General features: G+C 39.8%; 1 protein-coding gene across 1 annotated transcript; it reads right to left on the reverse strand.

Annotated features, from left to right (window-relative positions):
- Window positions 1-693: 693 nt before the first annotated feature.
- On the reverse strand, window positions 694-3,899 carry LOC117597634 (uncharacterized). Its single transcript, XM_034305660.2, has 5 exons — window positions 2,893-3,899; window positions 2,763-2,792; window positions 2,278-2,316; window positions 1,978-2,085; window positions 694-1,507 (listed from the first exon to the last, which is right to left on the reverse strand). The coding sequence occupies exons 1-5, from the start codon at window positions 3,010-3,012 to the stop codon at window positions 1,391-1,393; spliced, it is 414 nt and encodes a 137-aa protein (XP_034161551.2). The 5' UTR covers window positions 3,013-3,899; the 3' UTR covers window positions 694-1,390.
- Between the last annotated feature and the right edge of the window lie 15,281 nt (window positions 3,900-19,180).

Here is a 19,180-nt window from a genome sequence, read left to right on the forward strand (position 1 = left end):
CTGAGGTTAACGAGGAAGTCTCCCAAGCTGAGCCCATGGCCAAGGCAAACAAGGTGGCCTGCCAAGCCTCACACAAGCCCAAGGCCAACCAGGCAGCCTCCCAAGTCAAGCCCAAGCACAAGGCCGATGAGGTGGCTTCTCCAGCCAAGCCCATGTCAGAAACAGCCTCCCAAGCCAAGCTCAAGCCCAAGGTGGCAACTTCGCAAGCCATGCTCAACCCCAAGGCAAACAAGGCCATTTGCCTCCTGTCTCCGGCAAGGACATCACGTCTCCTCATCCTGGTTTTTTTCATGTCTTGTCTCTGCCCCAGTCTTGTCTTTGGTTGTCTTCCTAATGTGTCATTATTGCTCTCACTTGTTTTCAGTTCCTGCCTTGATTAGTCTCTGTATTTAGGCACTTTTGTTTCATTGTGGATTGTGTCATGCATTTCTGAGCATTTAACATAATGAATCTTGGATACTGATGCCTCCTTGTATTTTGACCTTTGTTACAGACCTTGATAATAATTCCTGGTTTGCCCTAATTAATAAAGAACACACTGAGTCTAAGCACTTATGCCTTGCCCTTCTATGACATACATTACAAGCAAACCAAGGGTGTCAGCACCAAGATAATGGCTAGCAATGAGAATGCTAATCACTAGAATCATTTTATTGTGGATAAAAAGAGATTAACAAACTGCACAATGTCAGGTTTGAATTTTTCATAATAACAAAGACCCAATTTACCTGATCCAGACAGAAAATTCTCACACAACAGAACACAACAAAATTTTGAATGGCTATTTCAGTTCCCTGAATTAAACATGACTTTAATTTCTTTCTTGACAGTTTAGAAAAGAAAAATAGATTAAAGCATAAAATCACAGCGTAATAAAATTGAAGGAATAATAGGCCTGTACAGACAGATATTATTACAGACCAGTGACTGATTATGACTGATTATTTTTAACCACCAAAACAGAAACATGACTGGTTGGAGAGTATTATAAGATTTTTTTATATATAAGATATATATAAAAATATATAATATATAATAAAAATAACGCAATAATCATGTAATCAATACAATCAATAAGACATTAAGATATGATAAATATTCTAATGATTAGATGTGTACAGAAACATGTGTACTATTTAAATAATATACTGTCTGCTGTAATTTCAGACAAGAACAAATAATGAAATGTACAGCCTCCTGAACACAAAATGTACATAAAAACTTTATCTCCTGATTTAACACATAGTACTGTACATATGGACTGACTGGAAATCAAACACATGGTCTAAAACTAGGAAACTACCTCCTTAATTAGTTGTTTGTCTATGCCTACATTATTAAATAAAGTTTAAGTAGTAAATAATTATATTTTTTCTGTTTTCTGATTACTCTAGAGTTTTCTTGATTGTGAAATTTGGTACACTCTTCTGATGTAATCCAAAATGCAGTTCTGAGATACTCGGGTCCCACACAGACACTGGGGTGTTTGGTCAGTGGTCACAAGATTCTAGAGGACAAAAGAAATGAAAATTAGTCAAAACAGACAGAAGCACAGTTTCATTAGGTAAATGTATATATGTTAGGCAAGGCAAGCTTATTTATATAGCACATTGTAAGCCCTTGTCTGAGGCAATTCAAAGTGCTTTGCATAGCAAAAAGCAAAATAAAATATATACTGTTTATATAGTTTTTGCTGTTTCACAAATTAGCATTTTAATTCTGTCAATTAAAGATTATTGAAATGTTGTTTCATAATCAATCATTAGATTTTTTTTTTTTAAATTGAATTAACAAATCAACAATTCGGCATGCTCCATGATAAGTGGGTTACTTATCTATAAAAAGTCTATAATTGTATTCTAATTAATCATACAAAATCAAACTAGAGAGTTCTAAAACATGACTCTTTCAGTTCCCCTTCTGATAATTGCAACTATTAGTAAACATAAAATTTCTTCAAACTATATCTATCATTACCTTTAGTCTTTCAAGGATTCGACATGTGCCGTGTGTTCCTGTGTCAGAACTATTGCAAACCAAGTTTAGTTTGCGTAGTCCATGTTCAATAACCTGACCAGTGCAGTTCTTTAAAAAAAAATGGAAAAAAATGTATGTAATTTTATTTTGTAATGTAATATGTATACAGTCACAATAGTGACAGTATATATGATTAATACATATTAATAGAACAGAAATTATAGATAACCAGTGCACATTTTAATTATAGTCATTCATCAAGAATTAGATAGATAGATAGATAGATAGAAGAGCACTTACCATTGTGTGGGGAATGGAGAGACACTGGCATTCAGGTTCCTACAATCATAGAAAAATGTAACTCTCCATAAACTCTAGATTACTCCAGGTTGTTTGAACACACAGACTTTAAATATTGACTGTGATTATAATGACATGCTCCAGAGGTTATCAGAGGACAGTCTCAATGTAGAAGCTAAAATAAAACTGACCCAAAGCCTTGCATCCTACAAATTAAAGTGTGTTTCTCCAACAGGAATTAGATGCACATAATGCATAACACTTCAAAGAACATGATCGGAAGGAAGCATGAGCAATGCATGAGTTTGATACAATCTATTATCAGATAAGAGTTGTTTGAAACACATTCACAATGCATTGACTCATCATTTCAAATCTGACAAAAATATTTAAAATATTTATCATTTCTTAAATGTTGGATTGTTTTTGCTCATTTTCTTAAAACTATTAAATTTAACTGTTTTAGATATCCTGAGAGTACTTACCATTGGCTCTTTGCAGTTATTTGGACAGTGCTATTAAGGAAAAATGTATAAAATGTTAAGCTTCTTAAACTAGTAAAATTTCTCAATATATATTTTGATATACATTCAATAAAGCAAGTGTATGACTTACCCGGTATGATTTTTCAAATTTTTGAATTTCTTGGAAGTCTATGTCAAACTCTGTCAATGGAAAAAAGTGACAATATGCAATCAACGACAGCAAAAAGATGAAGCCTGAAACAGCATTCATTGTTCTTTCTACGGCTTTGAGTTCTATTCACTCTGTGTTTTATCAGCTGAGTGATGCAGCTTTTAAAACTCCCAAATAGAAATTCCATGGGAGAGGGAAATTCCTTTTACTGTTTATGGCACTATAGTTATTTCTCATACTATACCCACAAAATGGCAGTTTTACCCAAGTGGTAAGGAAAGCTTTTACAATGCTATTCACACTCATGTTAACCACTTATCTTATTATTATCTTCTACTGCCTTGAATCACCCAGCTGCAATTTCAGCTGCATCATAATGATGCTATTATTTCCACATCTCCAGTGGGGATCTATTTGACATTTCATGTATTATATTCACACTGAATCAGTGCTTTGGTGGGTGAATGATTACACATAGGGAGGTTTTGCCCTGAACCCCAGTCTGATTAAGCCAATCAGAATCTAAATTTCTGAATAGCTGAAAAGCTACTTTCAAAGGTGAATTGAATTTTTAGGGTTGCATGGTAGTGCACCATTGATGCCTCACATCTCCAGGTCAAGGGTTCCCATCCAGGATGTATTTCCACCTCATATCAGGTGTTCCATCAGGGCTCCAGATCCACTGCCCCCCTGACCAGGATAAAGGAGTTACTGAAGATCAATGAATGAATGAATAAATGAATGAATCGATGAATCAATGAATCAATGAATGAATAAAAATGAGTTATGATATTATATTTACTCTTAAAGGAAAGATTTAAAGTTTTCATAAATAAGGGCCTTATTTAGCAAAACACTTCTTCATGGTTCTCAAAACAACACTGCAAAAAATGACATCAAGTGAAAGTATTTTGAATACTTATGATAATTTCTATTGTAAGAAAGCAAACGCAAGATTATTAAACCTATTTCTAGACTTTGCTAATTTCAAGCTTTAAATTTTCATGCTTGAAAGTATTAAAAATGTCTAGAAATAGGTTTAATAATCTTTATTTTTTTCACAAATGATATTTAGTCTGTAGTTTTTTGTTTTTTTGTTATGTGTATAAATTCTATATTAAATTAAATCAATCAGTAATAGTGGCTTTTATACAAGCAGCATGTTTGTGGATCTCAAATGTTCAGAATCTTTAAATATTATTTTCTCAATCTCACTTATGGAGGTAACCAAACTTTGAATGTTCTTAACTTGAGGTAGAGATATGTGCAAAAGAGGAACATACTGCAGTTTCAGAATGCCATATAATAAGAAATGTTAAGATCTCACCATATGAAGGGTTTTCCCAGGTTGCTATACATTTGCTTTAGTAACTAGTTTATTTGTAATGCATTTGTAACACAGTCCAGAATCAATAAATGCTTTACAGTAATACCACACCCTGTGAAAATGGTCATGTATGCATAATTCTGAAGAATTCTTACTTAGCTGAGACCATTTTGTGTGAGCTTACTGTTTAACCACAAACTAGTAATGGATCAATGTTGTTCCATATCTCTGGTGGTGAGTTTTTTTCTAAGAAAGACAGGGAAAGTCCCTTGTCTACAAAGTAGGAAACTGTTCAGTGGGATTTCTTTGTAATGACTAAGCAGCGGAGATGCCCTGCATCAGTGTGGTAATTTATAAATCTTTTTAATTGTAGTTTCTATTGATTGTCACTTACAAAACAAGTGTTTTATAAATGCATTATATTACTATAATTAAAGTTTACAACATAGTGTAATGATTTAATGATTTAATGATGTAATGATTTTAATATAGAATCAGTCAAATAAAACAAATGATAATTTATTATCATAACTCAGAATAATCGGTGTGGGTCAAAAATAGGAAAACAAAAACTAGGATGCACAGGAAGACAAGGTGTCAGAAGAGGGATTTGTAGATGGATGAAAATGCAGTTAGTAGTTTTATTAATAACACTGGCAAACAAATCCAACACGATACTCGTGTTAATAAATAAAAATAATAAACATTTGGAAATGTCATAAAATATTTCAGGAGGGTTTCAAAGGGTTTCTAACCCTTCTGAGATTGATGAGCAGTAGCAGCTGCTTGTCTGAGGTCATGGCTGATGTCTTTTCTTCTTGACATGATGTAGACACACACCTGAGTACTCCAGAAGACCAAACTGGCAAAAGCTTTGCTTTTATAGAGGTAGTCACACTTTTTGATGATTAACTAATCTTGCACATTTCATTAGTAACAAATGGCCACTATACTCTCAATTATAATTTTAATTATTTGTAATGCTTGGTTGCAAATCCTTTGCAGTCAGTGACTGCTTGAAGTGTTGAAGCATTTGACTGAACCAATAATATAGTTGTTTACACTTCAGAATTCACCCTTCTGCTTTTGTCAGCAGTCACATCATCAGTAAAAAAAAAAAAAAAAAGCAACCAGTTCCATTAGCAGCCGTACATGCCCACACCATAAGACGAGGTGGTATGTTTCAGATCATGAAGCAGTTCCTTAACTTCTCCATACACTTCTTTTCCCATCATACTGGTACAAGTTGATCTGTGTCTCATCTGTCCATAGGATTTTCCAGAACTGTATGGGATTTTTTTATGTTTTTTGGCAAACTCTAATCTGGTCTTCCTGTTTTTGAGGTTTACCAATGGTATATCTTGGTAAACCAGCTGTATTTACTCTGGTGAAGTCTTGACTCTGACACAGATATGTACTGTATTTGTAATGGTTTAAGAAGATGTACATTGTGTGCAGAATGCAAGCAGGGACTCCGGCAAGACTAGCTGTGACAGCATAACTAAGCACAAGGTGCCCTAGCACATAAAGCAGCCAGCCACTCCACCATCAACAAACCTGAATGAATGCATGAGAGTGGGGGAGGGGGGTGGATGGCAGCATCCAATCACCCCAGGTTACCAAAAAACTCTATGCCAATGACCCCTCCAGATCTGTGCCTTTACCTAAGAGAAAAGCTTATTAACAAAAGGCTTGACTAAACTAATAGGTTTTCAGCCTAAAGACTGAGACTGTGTGAGTCCTGAACACTACATGGGAGGCTGCTCCATAACTGTGGGGCTTTATAAGAAAACTCTCTGCCCGCTGCTGTAGCCTTCATTATTCAAGGTACCAAAAAAGAGCCTGCCCCTTTTGATCGAAGCAGGCATGGTGGATCGTAAAATAGCAAAAGCTTTTTATTTTTCAAATAAGAGCCTAGAGTCAATAATCACACCAAGGTCTTTTACTGCTGCTGTAGTAGCAAATAACGAAAATTCTCCAAAGGTGCAAAGATCACTCCAGAGAGCAGGGGTGTTCAGGCCAATAGATTTTATTATTTCAAGAATCAAGCCGAGCAGTTCTGCCCAGGGCCTGGCTCATCATTCATCTTCTTCATCCTCACTTGAGGAATTGGGATCTTCTGTTTTTTGTGGAATATCCATTATATCAAGTCAAATGTCCCATGGGTCCTTTTTTGGTACTCTCTGCATCACCATCATTTGTTTAGCAGCAGCATTGGCCACCAGAGTTCTAAAAGTAGGTAGAACACAATAAAACAACAATCCACCAACAACTACAACAATCATTATTCCCAATTGAGTTAGACAAGCTCCCCATTTTCCTAAGTGTAGTTCAAACCAATCCCATGCATTGGCACTTCTGCCCGCATTTTCAGTCACATCTTGTCTGAGATTTTTTAGTTTGTTCATGGCTTCAGTAAAAGTTCCTTCTGGTGCAGATTTATTAGGGATGTAAATATAACATTGATCACCAAAGAATAACCAATTTAGTGCTTGCCTGTTTTGCCATGTCATTTCGCTTGTTGCACCTAATTGTTCTCCCAAGGCGGCTAATGCATCATCAGTATAATTAATAAATCTCTGCTGGTTATAGTAAATATAATTTAGCCATTCTGCATTTTTATTGGGAGTAATCCATATTAAAATAGACTCAAATACTGACCTCATTTCATCTCTGGCTTTGAATTCATTAGGTATACCTCTGAATCTATGTACACTTTAGGATCAGTCTGATAAGCCCTCTTTACTCTATGGTTCTCTTTTGGGTTACTTCTAATGGGTTGTTCTACATTCCAATCCACTACTGAGGTCTCTTCAATCATCTGTACTCTAGTACAGATCCCTTTCCATCCCTTAGGTAAGGTTGCCCTCAACAGTGTTCCTCCACATAGCCAGAAGAAATCTGCTACAAGTACTATTTGTTCATCATAATGGTGTTTTATTGGAAATACCAAAGTTTGGTTACTTTACTGTTGCATGAAGTATAGATTTCTTCTGGACATCTATTCCCTGGAAAGAGTCACTGTCCAGGCGCCACATCACCATACAATCACCTTGAAATTCACCCATGCTATATTTGCCTTTAGACTTATTAAACCATTCATATTCAAGCGTATAATCTATTTCATAATCTGAGGGGATCTCTATCTTTTTAGTTTCTATTCTTATATCTAATTGTTGGCATCACTCTCCCCATCCTAGTGAATTGTAACTACTAAAGTAATCTGGACTACTCAATATTGTTAAGCATTAAGCTGGGCAATATGGTCTTTTAAAATCATGCAGATGGCAAATGTGTTGATTAAAATCAGCACACTGTCTATAGTTATACTGATTGGGTACTACTATAAGAGTTCTTAATGGTGATGGTGTGCATATTAAACAACTACTAATTCTTGTTTCATTTACTGTGTATGTAGCCAACTTATACCACTCATTATGTCATGCTATTCTTAACAGCTTTTCTTTTATTCCTCTACTAGTAATTTTATCACTAGATATTTTTCATCCCTCATTTAATTGTTGCCTTGTAAGGGCTGGCTTAGGGTTACGGTGTGACCCAATCAAAGGCTAGGGAGTTAAGTGTGTTGTTCTTGTAAGTGTGCAGTTCGTTTTCATTTTGCTTTTCTGGTGTTATTCTAGGGACTCTGGTACAGTGATTTAAATGATACCAAGTAGTACTACCTGCTACTTGTAGTGCTGGTGGCGTAGCTCTTACCACTTACCACTTCCCACTATGGTCCTTCCCTTCTGGGTTCATTCCATTTACTTCTGAACACTCTTAGATATATCTGATCTCGTGGTATCACTGGACATGGTGTAACTGGTTCTTCTCTTGACTCCTTTTTCTTTTCCTATAAATAGATGGCTTTATGTATAGCGGTTAGTTGTTGCATATATGCTTTCAATTCCATTTGCAATTGTTTCAAATTGGGTCCCTTATAGGGGCCTCTCCATCCTGGCACAGGCATGGGTCGACCTGTAAGCATTTCATGCAGTGTTAGATGTGTCATTCTGATAGTTTGCATGCGGTAGCTCATGAGTGCAAGGGGTATTGCATCAATCCAATTAAGCTTAGTGCTAGCACAAATCTTATTTTGTTTAGCTTTGAGAGTACCACCATTCCCTGTGTTCGAGGATGATAAACATATCCCAGCCTTTGTTTTATCCTTAGTTGCCGCAACACTTTCTTCACTGTGTTTTGAACAAATGCTGACCCATTGTCAGAACTGATTTCTGATGATATACTAAACCTTGGAATTACTTCTCTCGTCAAGAATTTAATTACTGTTCCTGCCGCTTGATCTACTGATGGCACTGCTTCCCCCCATCTACTGAATCTAGATATTACCACTAATATATACCTTTTACCTTGTACTTTCTTTATCATGTCTACATAGTCTATCACCAGATGTTTGAATGGACCTTCTGGGACAGGTAATAACCTATTGGTGCTGAGGTTCCTTTCCTGACGTTATTGTGGGCACAGACTTCACACTCAGACAAATACAGTGCCTTGCAAAAGTATTCATACCCACTGAACTTTTCCTCATTTTGTCAAGTTACAACCACAAACAAAAATGTATTTTATTGGGATTTTATGTGATAGACCAACACAAAGTGGCACATAATTGTGAAGTGGAAGGAAAATGATAAATGGTGTCCAAAATTTTTTGCAAATAAATATCTGAAAAGTGTGCTGTGCATTTGTATTCAGCCCCCCTCAGTCAATACTTTGCAGAACCACCTTTCGCTGCAATTACAGCTGCAAGTCTTTTGGGGTATGTCTCTACCAGCTTTGCACATCTAGACAGTGAAATTTTTGCCCATTCTTCTTTGCAAAATAGCTCAAGCTCAGTCAGATGGGATGGAGAGTGTCTGTAAACAGCAATTTTCAAGTCTCACCACTGATTCATTGGATTTAGGTCTGGACTTTGATTGGGCCATTCTAACACATGAATATGCTTTGATCTAAACCATTCCATTGTAGCTCTGGCTGTATGTTTAGGGTCTTGTCCTGCTAGAAGGTGAACCTCCGCCCCAGTCTCAAGTCTTTTGCAGACTCTAACAGGTTTTCATCTAAGATTGCCCTGTATTTGGCTCCATCCATCTTCCCATCAACTCTGACCAGCTTCCCTGTCCCTGCTGAAGAAAAGCATCCCCACAACATGATGCTGCCACCACCATGTTTCACGGTGTGGATGGTGTGTACAGTCTTACGCATAGCGTTTTGCATTTATGCCAAAAAATTCAATTTTGGTCTCATCTGACCAGAGCACCTTCTTCCACATATTTGCTGTGTCCCCCACATGGCTTTTCGCAAACTGCAAACGGAACTTCTTATGGCTTTCTTTCAACAATGGCTTTCTTCTTGCCACTCTTCCATAAAGGCCAGATTTGTGGAGTGCACGACTAATAGTTGTTCTGTGAACAGATTCTCCCACCTGAGCTGTGGATCTCTGCAGCTCCTCCAGAGTTACCATGGGCCTCTTGGCTGCTTCTCTGATTAATGCTTTCCTTGCCCGGCCTGTCAGTTTAGGTGGACAGTCATGTCTTGGTAGGTTTGCAGTTGTGCCATACTCTTTCCATTTTAGGATGATGCATTGTACAGTGCTCCGTGAGATGTTCAAGGCTTGGGATATTGTTTTATAACCTAACCCTGCTTTAAACTTATCCACAACTTTATCCCTGACCTGTCTGGTGTGTTCCTTGGTCTTCATGATGCTGTTTGCTCACTAATGTTCTCTAACAAACCTCTAAGCGCTTCACAGTACAGCTGTATTTATACTGATATTAAATTACACACAGGTGGACTCTATTTACTAATTAAGTGACTTCTGAAGGCAATTGGTTCCACTGGATTTTGGTTAGGGGTATCAGAGTAAAGGGGGCTGAATACAAATGCATGTCACACTTTTCAGATATTTATTTGTAAAAAAAATTTGGACACCATTTATCATTTTCCTTCCACTTCACAATTATGTGACACTTTGTGTTGGGCTATCACATAAAATCCCAATAATATACATTTTTGTTTGTGGTTGTAACTTGACAAAATGTGGAAACGTTCAGTGGGCATGAATACTTTTGCAAGGCACTGTATTTATCTACTGTTACCTGTAGATATGGGGACCAATAACCCTGTTGTTTAGTTTTTCTTATAACCTCCCCCTTCACACAGTGATCTAGATTATGTGTATCAGATATGAGAATGGTAAGAAGTTCTGGTGCAATAATAAGTCCTTCATGTGAAAGCTATACACCATTTAGTTGCTATTTACCATTTCCTTAGTAGCACCCCCGTGTTGCCACTCTGTTTCAAACTGACTGGCCTGGAGCTGAATACGAATGAAGTCTTCTTGCTGAGGGGGTGGTTCTAGCCATTGGTGCTAACACTGCCATTTTACAACCTGAGGCCTTATTGGCTTCTAAATCTGCAGCATTATTTCCCTTGATTATAAAATCATTTCCCTTTTCATGAGCTTAGCATTTGATGATTGCTAATCGCTTTGGTTGCATCATGGCTGACTGACTAATTTGTTCAGCATGTGGATAGGTGTTCCATCACTCTTTTTAAAACCCCTTTGTTTCCAAACAGCCCCAAATAAATGACACACCCCATGAGCATAAGCCAAGTCAGAGTATATATTAGCCACCATTCCTTTTGCTAACTGACATGCAATAGTGAGAGCCTTCAATTCACCTAATTGGGCAGAGCATGGCTGCTTGCAATGTTGTGAAATCACTGTTACAAACTCATCCTGGTCTTTTCTAATCACTGCATAACCTGCATGGTTGCCCAAATGGTCTCTAAAACATGAACCATCTACAAAGTAATCAACATCTGCATCAGCAAGAGGTGTTGACTCAAGGTCTGGTCTGAGTCGGGTGAAAGCTAAAGAGTCTACTACACAGTCATGTGGGTTACCTTCAAAATCTAAAGGAATCATGTCAGCAGGATTCACTGTAGAACAACGTCTGATACTTACATCAGGATAAGTGAGAAGAGATGAATAGGCCCGAATACGTGCCAGACTCAAAATGAATCTACCTCGCTCTATTAGTTCCACTACTTTGTCATGATTATAAATGATTACTGGTTAGCCCATAGTTAAAGTGGATGCTTTTTCATAAGCATAGTATAAGGCAGCTAGCCCTTGTTGATAACATGGAGGATAGCCCTGTGCTACACTATCCAGCTTAGAGCTATAGTATGCAATGGGTTGTTTCTTCTTAACACTACATGTTTCTTGCATTAACACTGCTGAAGCATATCCATCTGTTCTATTTGCTACATACAAATGGAATGGTTTAGTGTAATCTGGGGAAGCTAGTGTAGGTGCAGTCTGAAGTTCCTTTTTGATGGATTCAAAGGCTAACAATGCATCACTGTTCCATTTTAGAGCTGAATGCAAATTCTGTTGTCCAGCTTGCTTCATAATTTCTCTCAGTGGTGCAGTTTTCACTGCATAATCCTCTATCCAGTCTGAGCTGAAACCTGTTATACCAAGAAAAGTCATCATTTGTCCTACAGTCTGAGGCAGTGGGGCCTTACTTATTCCTAATTGGGTTGGTGTTATTGCTGTAGTTCCATATGCTATCAACCGGCCTATATATTCAACCTGTGGCTGACAGTATTGCAGTTTAGTCTTGGATACCTTATGCCTGCCCTGTGCTGGTTTGGTTAACACTTTAATAAAGTCTCTGTGGCACTGTTCTAGGGACGTAGAACAAATCATAATGTCATCCATGTATTGCAATAGCATACTTTCCAGTGAAAGATCTGCTAGATCAGCCCTAAATACTTGAATGAATACATGTGGGGAAAGTTTGAAACCTTGAAGCAGTCTAGTGTATGTGTATTGCTTATCAGCATACATAAAGGCAAATAAATGTCTACTTTCCTCTGCTAGAGGAACGCTGAAATAGGCGGAGCAAAGATCAATCACTGTAAAATACTTGGCATCAGGAGGGATATTAGTTAACAATGTGTCGTGCACTAAACGCCATTTCGATTTATCTGCTTACCCCACCCCGAACTAATCCCTCAAAGGTTTTTTTAATCCATAGATCTGCATCCGGCCGCAATGAGTATTGTTGCTTTTGTGGTAGAACTGCTCCTGGTCTGACCCTAATCTTAATTGGGCTTGCGGATTTAACAGTACCCCTGGAACCTGTGTCTCCATTTGATATACTAAATCATCTGTTCTAGACACTACATTTTCAGTTGTTTCTGTGCCTGGTACTTGTGATGCACAGCTGAGTATCACTTCCTGTGGGAGGCATGGTACAGAGAATTTTAATATATGATTTATCAGTAGAATGGAAAAATTAAAGGGTGCTCCATGGCATTCCATTAACTCTCTTCTGCTTTTTTCATCATGGGTCCCAGATCTTTTGATTCATACCCTTTACCTGCATACAAAGTGATGTGTGGGACAGCATCAGGTACTTGAAACCATTTTTGAATAAATTTGCATGAATCTACTTGCATAGCGGCTCCTTGTTTACCTATTATTAAATATTGAGACATCAATGGTATCTTCTGGAGCTCTGTTTTATCCTCAGTTTCTTTTAGCCATTTTTTCTTATATTCAGTGTCTAACTGTGTGTCATAGTGCATTGTACAATGAAAGTTGGATTTTGGCCGTTATGCACCCGGGATCTGAGCCTCTATGTATTTTTGCCATTTCTTAACACTTAGCATTACATCACTTTATATCTCTCCTATCCAGTATACATTTGGTTTTGGTTTACTTATCAACATCTGGTTATAAATTCCCCTGTGTTCTATATATACCCCAGCAAAGTTCCAATTTACATAATGCATCTCTCCCTAACAAACTAATAGGACTTTGCTCAGACACCAGAATGGACAATGTTACACTTTTGTTTGGGGTTTGTAAACATACTGGAGCAGTCATAGGAATTAGCTGCATCTGTCCCGCAAATCCTACTGTCTTTGCAAATTTACCAGACAAGGGAAGGTGAGAGGCATAATTTGGACTTACACTTGTGTAAGAGGCTCCAGTGTATCATCATAGGAGTAAGTTTTCCTTCTATATTAACCTGCAGAATAGGTTCTTGATCAGCATCAGTTGTTACGATTGGATGCTGACGCTCCCCTGTAAGATTCTCTGGGCATCCCTAGTACCCCTGGTTTGGCCCACCCCATGGGTTTACTGGGCCTTGGGGCCTAGGGCTGGACCCAGTTCCCCTTCCCTCTACCCCCGGGAGGCCGTTGCCAATGATTGATAGAGCAATCTTTTTTTTATATGTCCAGGTTGCCCACAACCCCAACACACACCTCTGCTTCTCTGTCCCCTTTGTCGGTTCCAGCCCTGAGGGTTTAGTCTTTGTGTATACACATTAAAGACTGGCATTGGGGTTTGCTGTGGGTTTGGCATAGCAGCTGGAGCTGATTGGGCAGAAGGAACTGGAGGCACATTCAATGGAGCCATCACCACAGAAGATTCTGCTTCTTCATTTTCTTTGGTTTTAACTGGTGCCTGGATTCTTTTCTTTGCTTTGCCTGTTAATTCGTCAAGCTGGAGTTGGGCTAGTTTTCTTTGCATGTCTCTCTCTTGCCCTCTGAGTTTCTGTTCATTTTTCCTGAAATGCTGCATTGCATGAGCCACATGGTCACAGAATTCCCTGTGTGTTTTAGAGTTCAGACCGACCACTACTTCAAGCTTGCTTTTTACTGCAGGAGACATAGCATCCGTCACAGCTTTTCTGAACAATGTGGTCATGAGTTCCAGATCTCTTTCAGTCTCTTGCTTCCACATGTTCAACTGTTCAAATGTTCCACATTGTCTTTCCACATATGTGGTTGGATTCTCTGTTTACCCCAGCTGTTCTCTTTTTAGAGCTCTAGGGTCCACTTGGGCTGGGTACTCATTTCTTAGCACCTGCCACAGAGCTGGTCGATTTGGATCAAAAGTAGTTCCATCCATGCGTGGAGTGCTTACGGCCCCTCTCATGTTTGCGGTTCTCAGAAGTTCTTCCATCTTAGCACCTCCCAGGATTTTTGCCAATAATGCTTTTATGTCTCCTACTGCAAGTAATTTAGCAGCAGTCTCATCTTCAAAAATGTTTATCCATTTATTTGCTCCACAATGGATGTTGGGGAGACATAAGACCACCCCAATGTGATCCTGTGTGGCCCAGGGTACATATTGACCTTGTGTTCCCTTAATTAATAGAATTCCTCTGCCCATTGTTTTGGCTGTCGGAGCTGCAGCCCTTGCTCTCAGGCACCTTTCTCCCTCACCCCGTGTCCATAAAGGAGTTCCCTCTTCTTCTTCCATGTCTTCAAAATATAACTGTCCTCTTAACACTCTCTTTTGTTAACCCTTTTTAATGGGTTTCTATCCCTCACTGCTGATTGTCTGCTTCTTCCCTTTTTCTGCTGTCTAAGACACTCTTCTGTTTCTCTTCTAATTACTTTATGATTTTTGATTACCGTTTCCATCTCCATACATAAGGACACATCAAATGATCCCTCACTTGGCCAGGTTGTGTTAATGCTTCTGGTTCTCTTTTCCCACTTTTTTAAAAACTTTTACTATTAGTTCTTTACACAAAGGGTGTTTGTTCCCTAACAACTCAACAGGAATAGTTGCCATAATGAGTCTCTATAGTCCGAGCTTACTTATGGGATTATGAGAGCAGTCCGTATTGAAAGTCACTGCAGTCTTACTAAATGTCTGTTCTATTGCTTATTAAATTACACAGGTATGTACACAGTTCTCTGAACTAGGCCCACATTGCATACATAAACCACTAACAGAATAATTTTTCTATGTCTAAGACGTATATAAGAAACCCCAAGGAATATCTGATTTAAAGTTAACACTTTAAGCTTACACACTCTCACCCTTTCTCTCTTTTGCTCCTCCCTAACAGTTCATATAATACAACCAAGCACTTAAGAAACCTATGCAAATCGTCCCCATACTGACATTCTACACAGTGTCTGCTGTATGGTGGAATACATAGAGCATGAAGTCAAAAGCAGATTTAAATGGGTTAGACCCTTTACAACCAGCAAAAACTCACATGCCACACAGTAGAGATTGCAGTTCTCTATCCGGATCACAATGGCTGCCTTCAGGCGAATGCCCAAATAATCTGCAAAACCATGTATTTGGGATGTTATTCTATGCACCTCTTTGTTATATGACACAAATAGAACAATTTAACAAATATCCCACAAACCTCTAAAAGTTTTATTGTTTTTTTTAACAACAGTCACAAAACACACAAACAGCTCATTGGTCTCTCATATAGGAGTACTCTGATTTACACACGCACACACACACACACGCACACACACACACACACACACACACACACACTGGCATAGTGGCATCCTTTTTCCTGGCTTACTGATTGGCTCACACAGTCATAGAGTCTCCAAAGCAGCATGATGTAGTCAGCATGATATAGTCACATCCGTCTCTACCAGGTCACAATTAAGTGACGGTCCAGGAGAGGTACATGTCTAATATCCAGCCAAACACAGAGTTTATTTTTTCATGCACACTTAAACTTGTATACACACACTAGGTATTATGTAGAAAAATATGGGGCTGTGTTTTTTGACATTGGATTCCAGGAGTGTAGCCCAACTCTCACCTCTGTTGCTCACACTCTCTCACACACACACACATACACACACACACACACACACAGTAGTTACACACACTTGCTGCGGCGAGCAATAGACAAACAAAAAGCACTCAAAAGAAAGACACGCAGAAAAATCACCCACAGAAACCCAAGCTGGGGATAGCATATAAAATGCCAAAGAAAGAAGAGCAGAAACCAAAGCAAGAAGAGCTCTTTAGCAACCAAAACCTTTATTTACACTACTACACAGCTATACACTATATTACTACTGTCGAAAGTCATTTAAACAGCCACACTCGTTGATTCACTTCCTCAACACGACAGAGCCTTTTAACCACACTCGTCGATACACTGCCCCAACACGACAGAGCCTTTTACAACCTTCTTATCTTACACTTATTTACATGCTTTACTGCTATCTATCAAAGGCCTCTTAACAGTAAAAAAAAACAATTCATTGCATGCACATTACTTCTTGACTCTCGCCCTTATTAACCCCTCTCTCCCTTATGTTTTTTAGTTCATCTGGAACACCCTTTTACGATTGCTTAAGCTGCCACTGGCAAACCACAAGAAAACCACTCCCAACCAATATTCTAATGGCAAAAAATTGCCTTACCTTTTTTAATGCCGGCCACAGCTCAGCCCTCCTGGCTCCTACACAGGGCCCATCTGGAGTGCCAATTACGTTGTAGCAATTAACAAAGATTGTCCAAAGGTGCAAAGATCACTCTGGAGAGCAGAGGTGTTGAGGTCAATAGACTTTATTCTTTCAATACATTTTGCAATATACCAGTTCCATACATCTATAACGTTGAGGATTAAACATTATCAAATATGAGTACACATTTTGTGGTTGAAATATTCTATACTGCACATGATACAATTGAAAGGCCATCCAGAATTGTAATCAGAAAGCTTGCTTCTAGCTGCTTGTTGTCCTTGTAGTATTTCTGTCTTGCCAAATTAAGTAGGAGCATGTTTCTGAGCATCCAGTTTCTAAGGTCCTTTACACATTCCTCAACTTTATTAAGCTGGTGTGTCATCAGTAAAACAGTGGAAGCTAATACCATTGTGGAAGCAGGGTCATGGTCAAGCATCAGCTGCAGATGGAGAAGAGGTGGGTTGAACTGGCAGGTAACGAGAAATGATTCTCACCTGTGTCTTGTTACCGCAAGTCTACTTATTTTTGTCTCTTTATGCTTTCAGTGACTCTTGTAATCGGCAAGAGAGAGACAGAGTGATATAGCTGGCTGAGCTTGCAAGACATGCACACACATGCCCAAACTTGACAGAGAAAGCTGCAAGTCTGCGATGGACCCTTTTCTGTTGAAAAAGCGAGGACAGAATAAACTCAAGCCCATAACTCTGCTAAAATTCTATCTGCCTCCTGAGTCTTCCTCCGCACCCTCACACACCGGGTTCTACAGTGGTGCCGAAAACCCAGGATCTGGGAAGACTCAGACCTCACCATGGAAGCCTGCACACTCCACAAAGCAAGATCACGCAGGAGCAGGCCGAGAGCTGGCAGGTACTCCAGAAGCTGCTGCAGCCCACCACATCTCCAGCTCGTCATCTGCCACCGTGCCCACGTGATGCTCACCAAGATGGCCTCCACAGATGATCCAGAGGCCTTCTTGGAGCTTTTCAAGCATGCAGTACCTGAATGGAATGGTTGAAGGAAGAATAGTCTCTGCAACTCCTCTCTTTGCTATCAGGGGAAGCCCAGCTTGCCCTCCAGCAGCTGACACCATGGAGGCAGCTGGAGAATTCCAGCATCTAGAGGGTCGTCCTGAAGCGCATTGGCCGGACACCTGACGAGCACTGCTGACACTTCCAGTTGCTGCAGTTCCCTGAGGTCTGCCACCCCTTCACCTATGCGCAGCATCTGAAGGACTCCTGTCTCCATGGTTGATGGCAAAGGAGCGGGACATGGAACAGGTCATTGAGCTAGTGGTACTGGATCAGTTGAATCCCAACAGGAACGGCAGAATGGGTCCACTGCCACCAGCGCACATCCCTGGACGAAGCCATACAGCTGGCAGAGGATCACTTGGCAGCAGTCCCTGGTCCAGGTGTCCTTAGTCTTTCTCACTCTCTCTTCTTTCCCCTCATATCCCACGCTTCCAGCTCCCCGGAACCGAGGTGCCGGGGCCCTGAAACCGACACCCTGGACCCAGTTTCCATGTCATTTTTCCTCTGTAATGTCTCCCGATGCTCTGTCTCTGTCTCTCTCCACTGGGGGAACAGCCCATGCCCATCAGAGCTGGGGCAAAGCCAGGGCAGGTGTGTTGGCACTGTGGGGAAGCTGGGCATTTCCAGGATCAGTGTGCCCGCATGGAGGTAGGAGTCCTGATCCTTGACGTGCATCAGGCGTTCCCCGTTCGAGCAAGAACATACTGCATACCGGTGAGTATACAAGGAATTACACATCAGGACTTAGTAGACTTGGGGTGTAATCAGACCTCAGTCCACCAAAGCTAAATTCAATGCGAAGCTTTGGGAAGTGCACATTTGGTGAAGGTGAGTTGTGTGAACAGTGGTATTCATGAATATCTGCTGGTGCCAAATTTCTGGGGCCAAACGCATACTATGGAGGTGGCGGTTAGTCCCCACCTCACCCACCCAGTTTTGGGAACAAACTGGACAGGGTTTAAGAAAATGCTAGAAATTATGATGGTGGTTGGCTTTTGCTGCAGTGTAACAAGGTGTGGGGTATGTGCAGCTCTGGCTGGGGGGGTGATGCCGGAGCCGTCAACATCTGTGCCACATCACGATGACTTGGAGAAGGGGGAGGGCTCCGACCTACCTGCCTCTGTGGGGTTTCTCCTTGGGAATTTCCCCTTGGAACAGACACATGACGAGACCTTTTGCCAAGACATTGACCAAGTAAGAGTAATCAATGGTCAAATAATCCTGCCAGAAATTGCACTAATCTACCCCTATGTTTCACTTATTAAAGATTATATTGGTTATATCAAGGTTATACTGAGTAAATCAGGACACTCAAACTAAGGAAAAAATGACCCAACTCTTGGTACTGAAGAGCCATCAAGAAATGTTATTCCAGGCAGCTGATTATAATCTGGGACAGGATAAAACACTCAACTGTCTAATGGCTCGTTTTTATTGGCTGGGCAATCAAGGTGACACAGGTGGTGTGCCACATGTCATGAATGTCAGCTGGTGAGTTCGCTTGTTATCCCAAAAGCACCATTGCATCCATTACCCTTAATCAAGGTCCCCTTCAAAAAATTTGGCATGGATCTCACTGGGCCATTAGCACATGAAGATATCGCTTTGTGTT

Source organism: Pangasianodon hypophthalmus, chromosome 7, assembly GCF_027358585.1.
Source record: "Pangasianodon hypophthalmus isolate fPanHyp1 chromosome 7, fPanHyp1.pri, whole genome shotgun sequence".
NCBI lineage: Eukaryota > Metazoa > Chordata > Actinopteri > Siluriformes > Pangasiidae > Pangasianodon > Pangasianodon hypophthalmus.

Coding starts and splice junctions, on each gene's coding strand:
- LOC117597634 (XM_034305660.2), bottom strand. CDS start 3,012: ATGAATGCTGTTTCAGGCTTCATCTTTTTGCTGTCGTTGATTGCATAT. Junction 2,793..2,892: donor AATTTGAAAAATCATACCGG/GTAAGTCATACA, acceptor TTTCCTTAATAG/CACTGTCCAAATAACTGCAA. Junction 2,317..2,762: donor ATAACTGCAAAGAGCCAATG/GTAAGTACTCTC, acceptor CTATGATTGTAG/GAACCTGAATGCCAGTGTCT.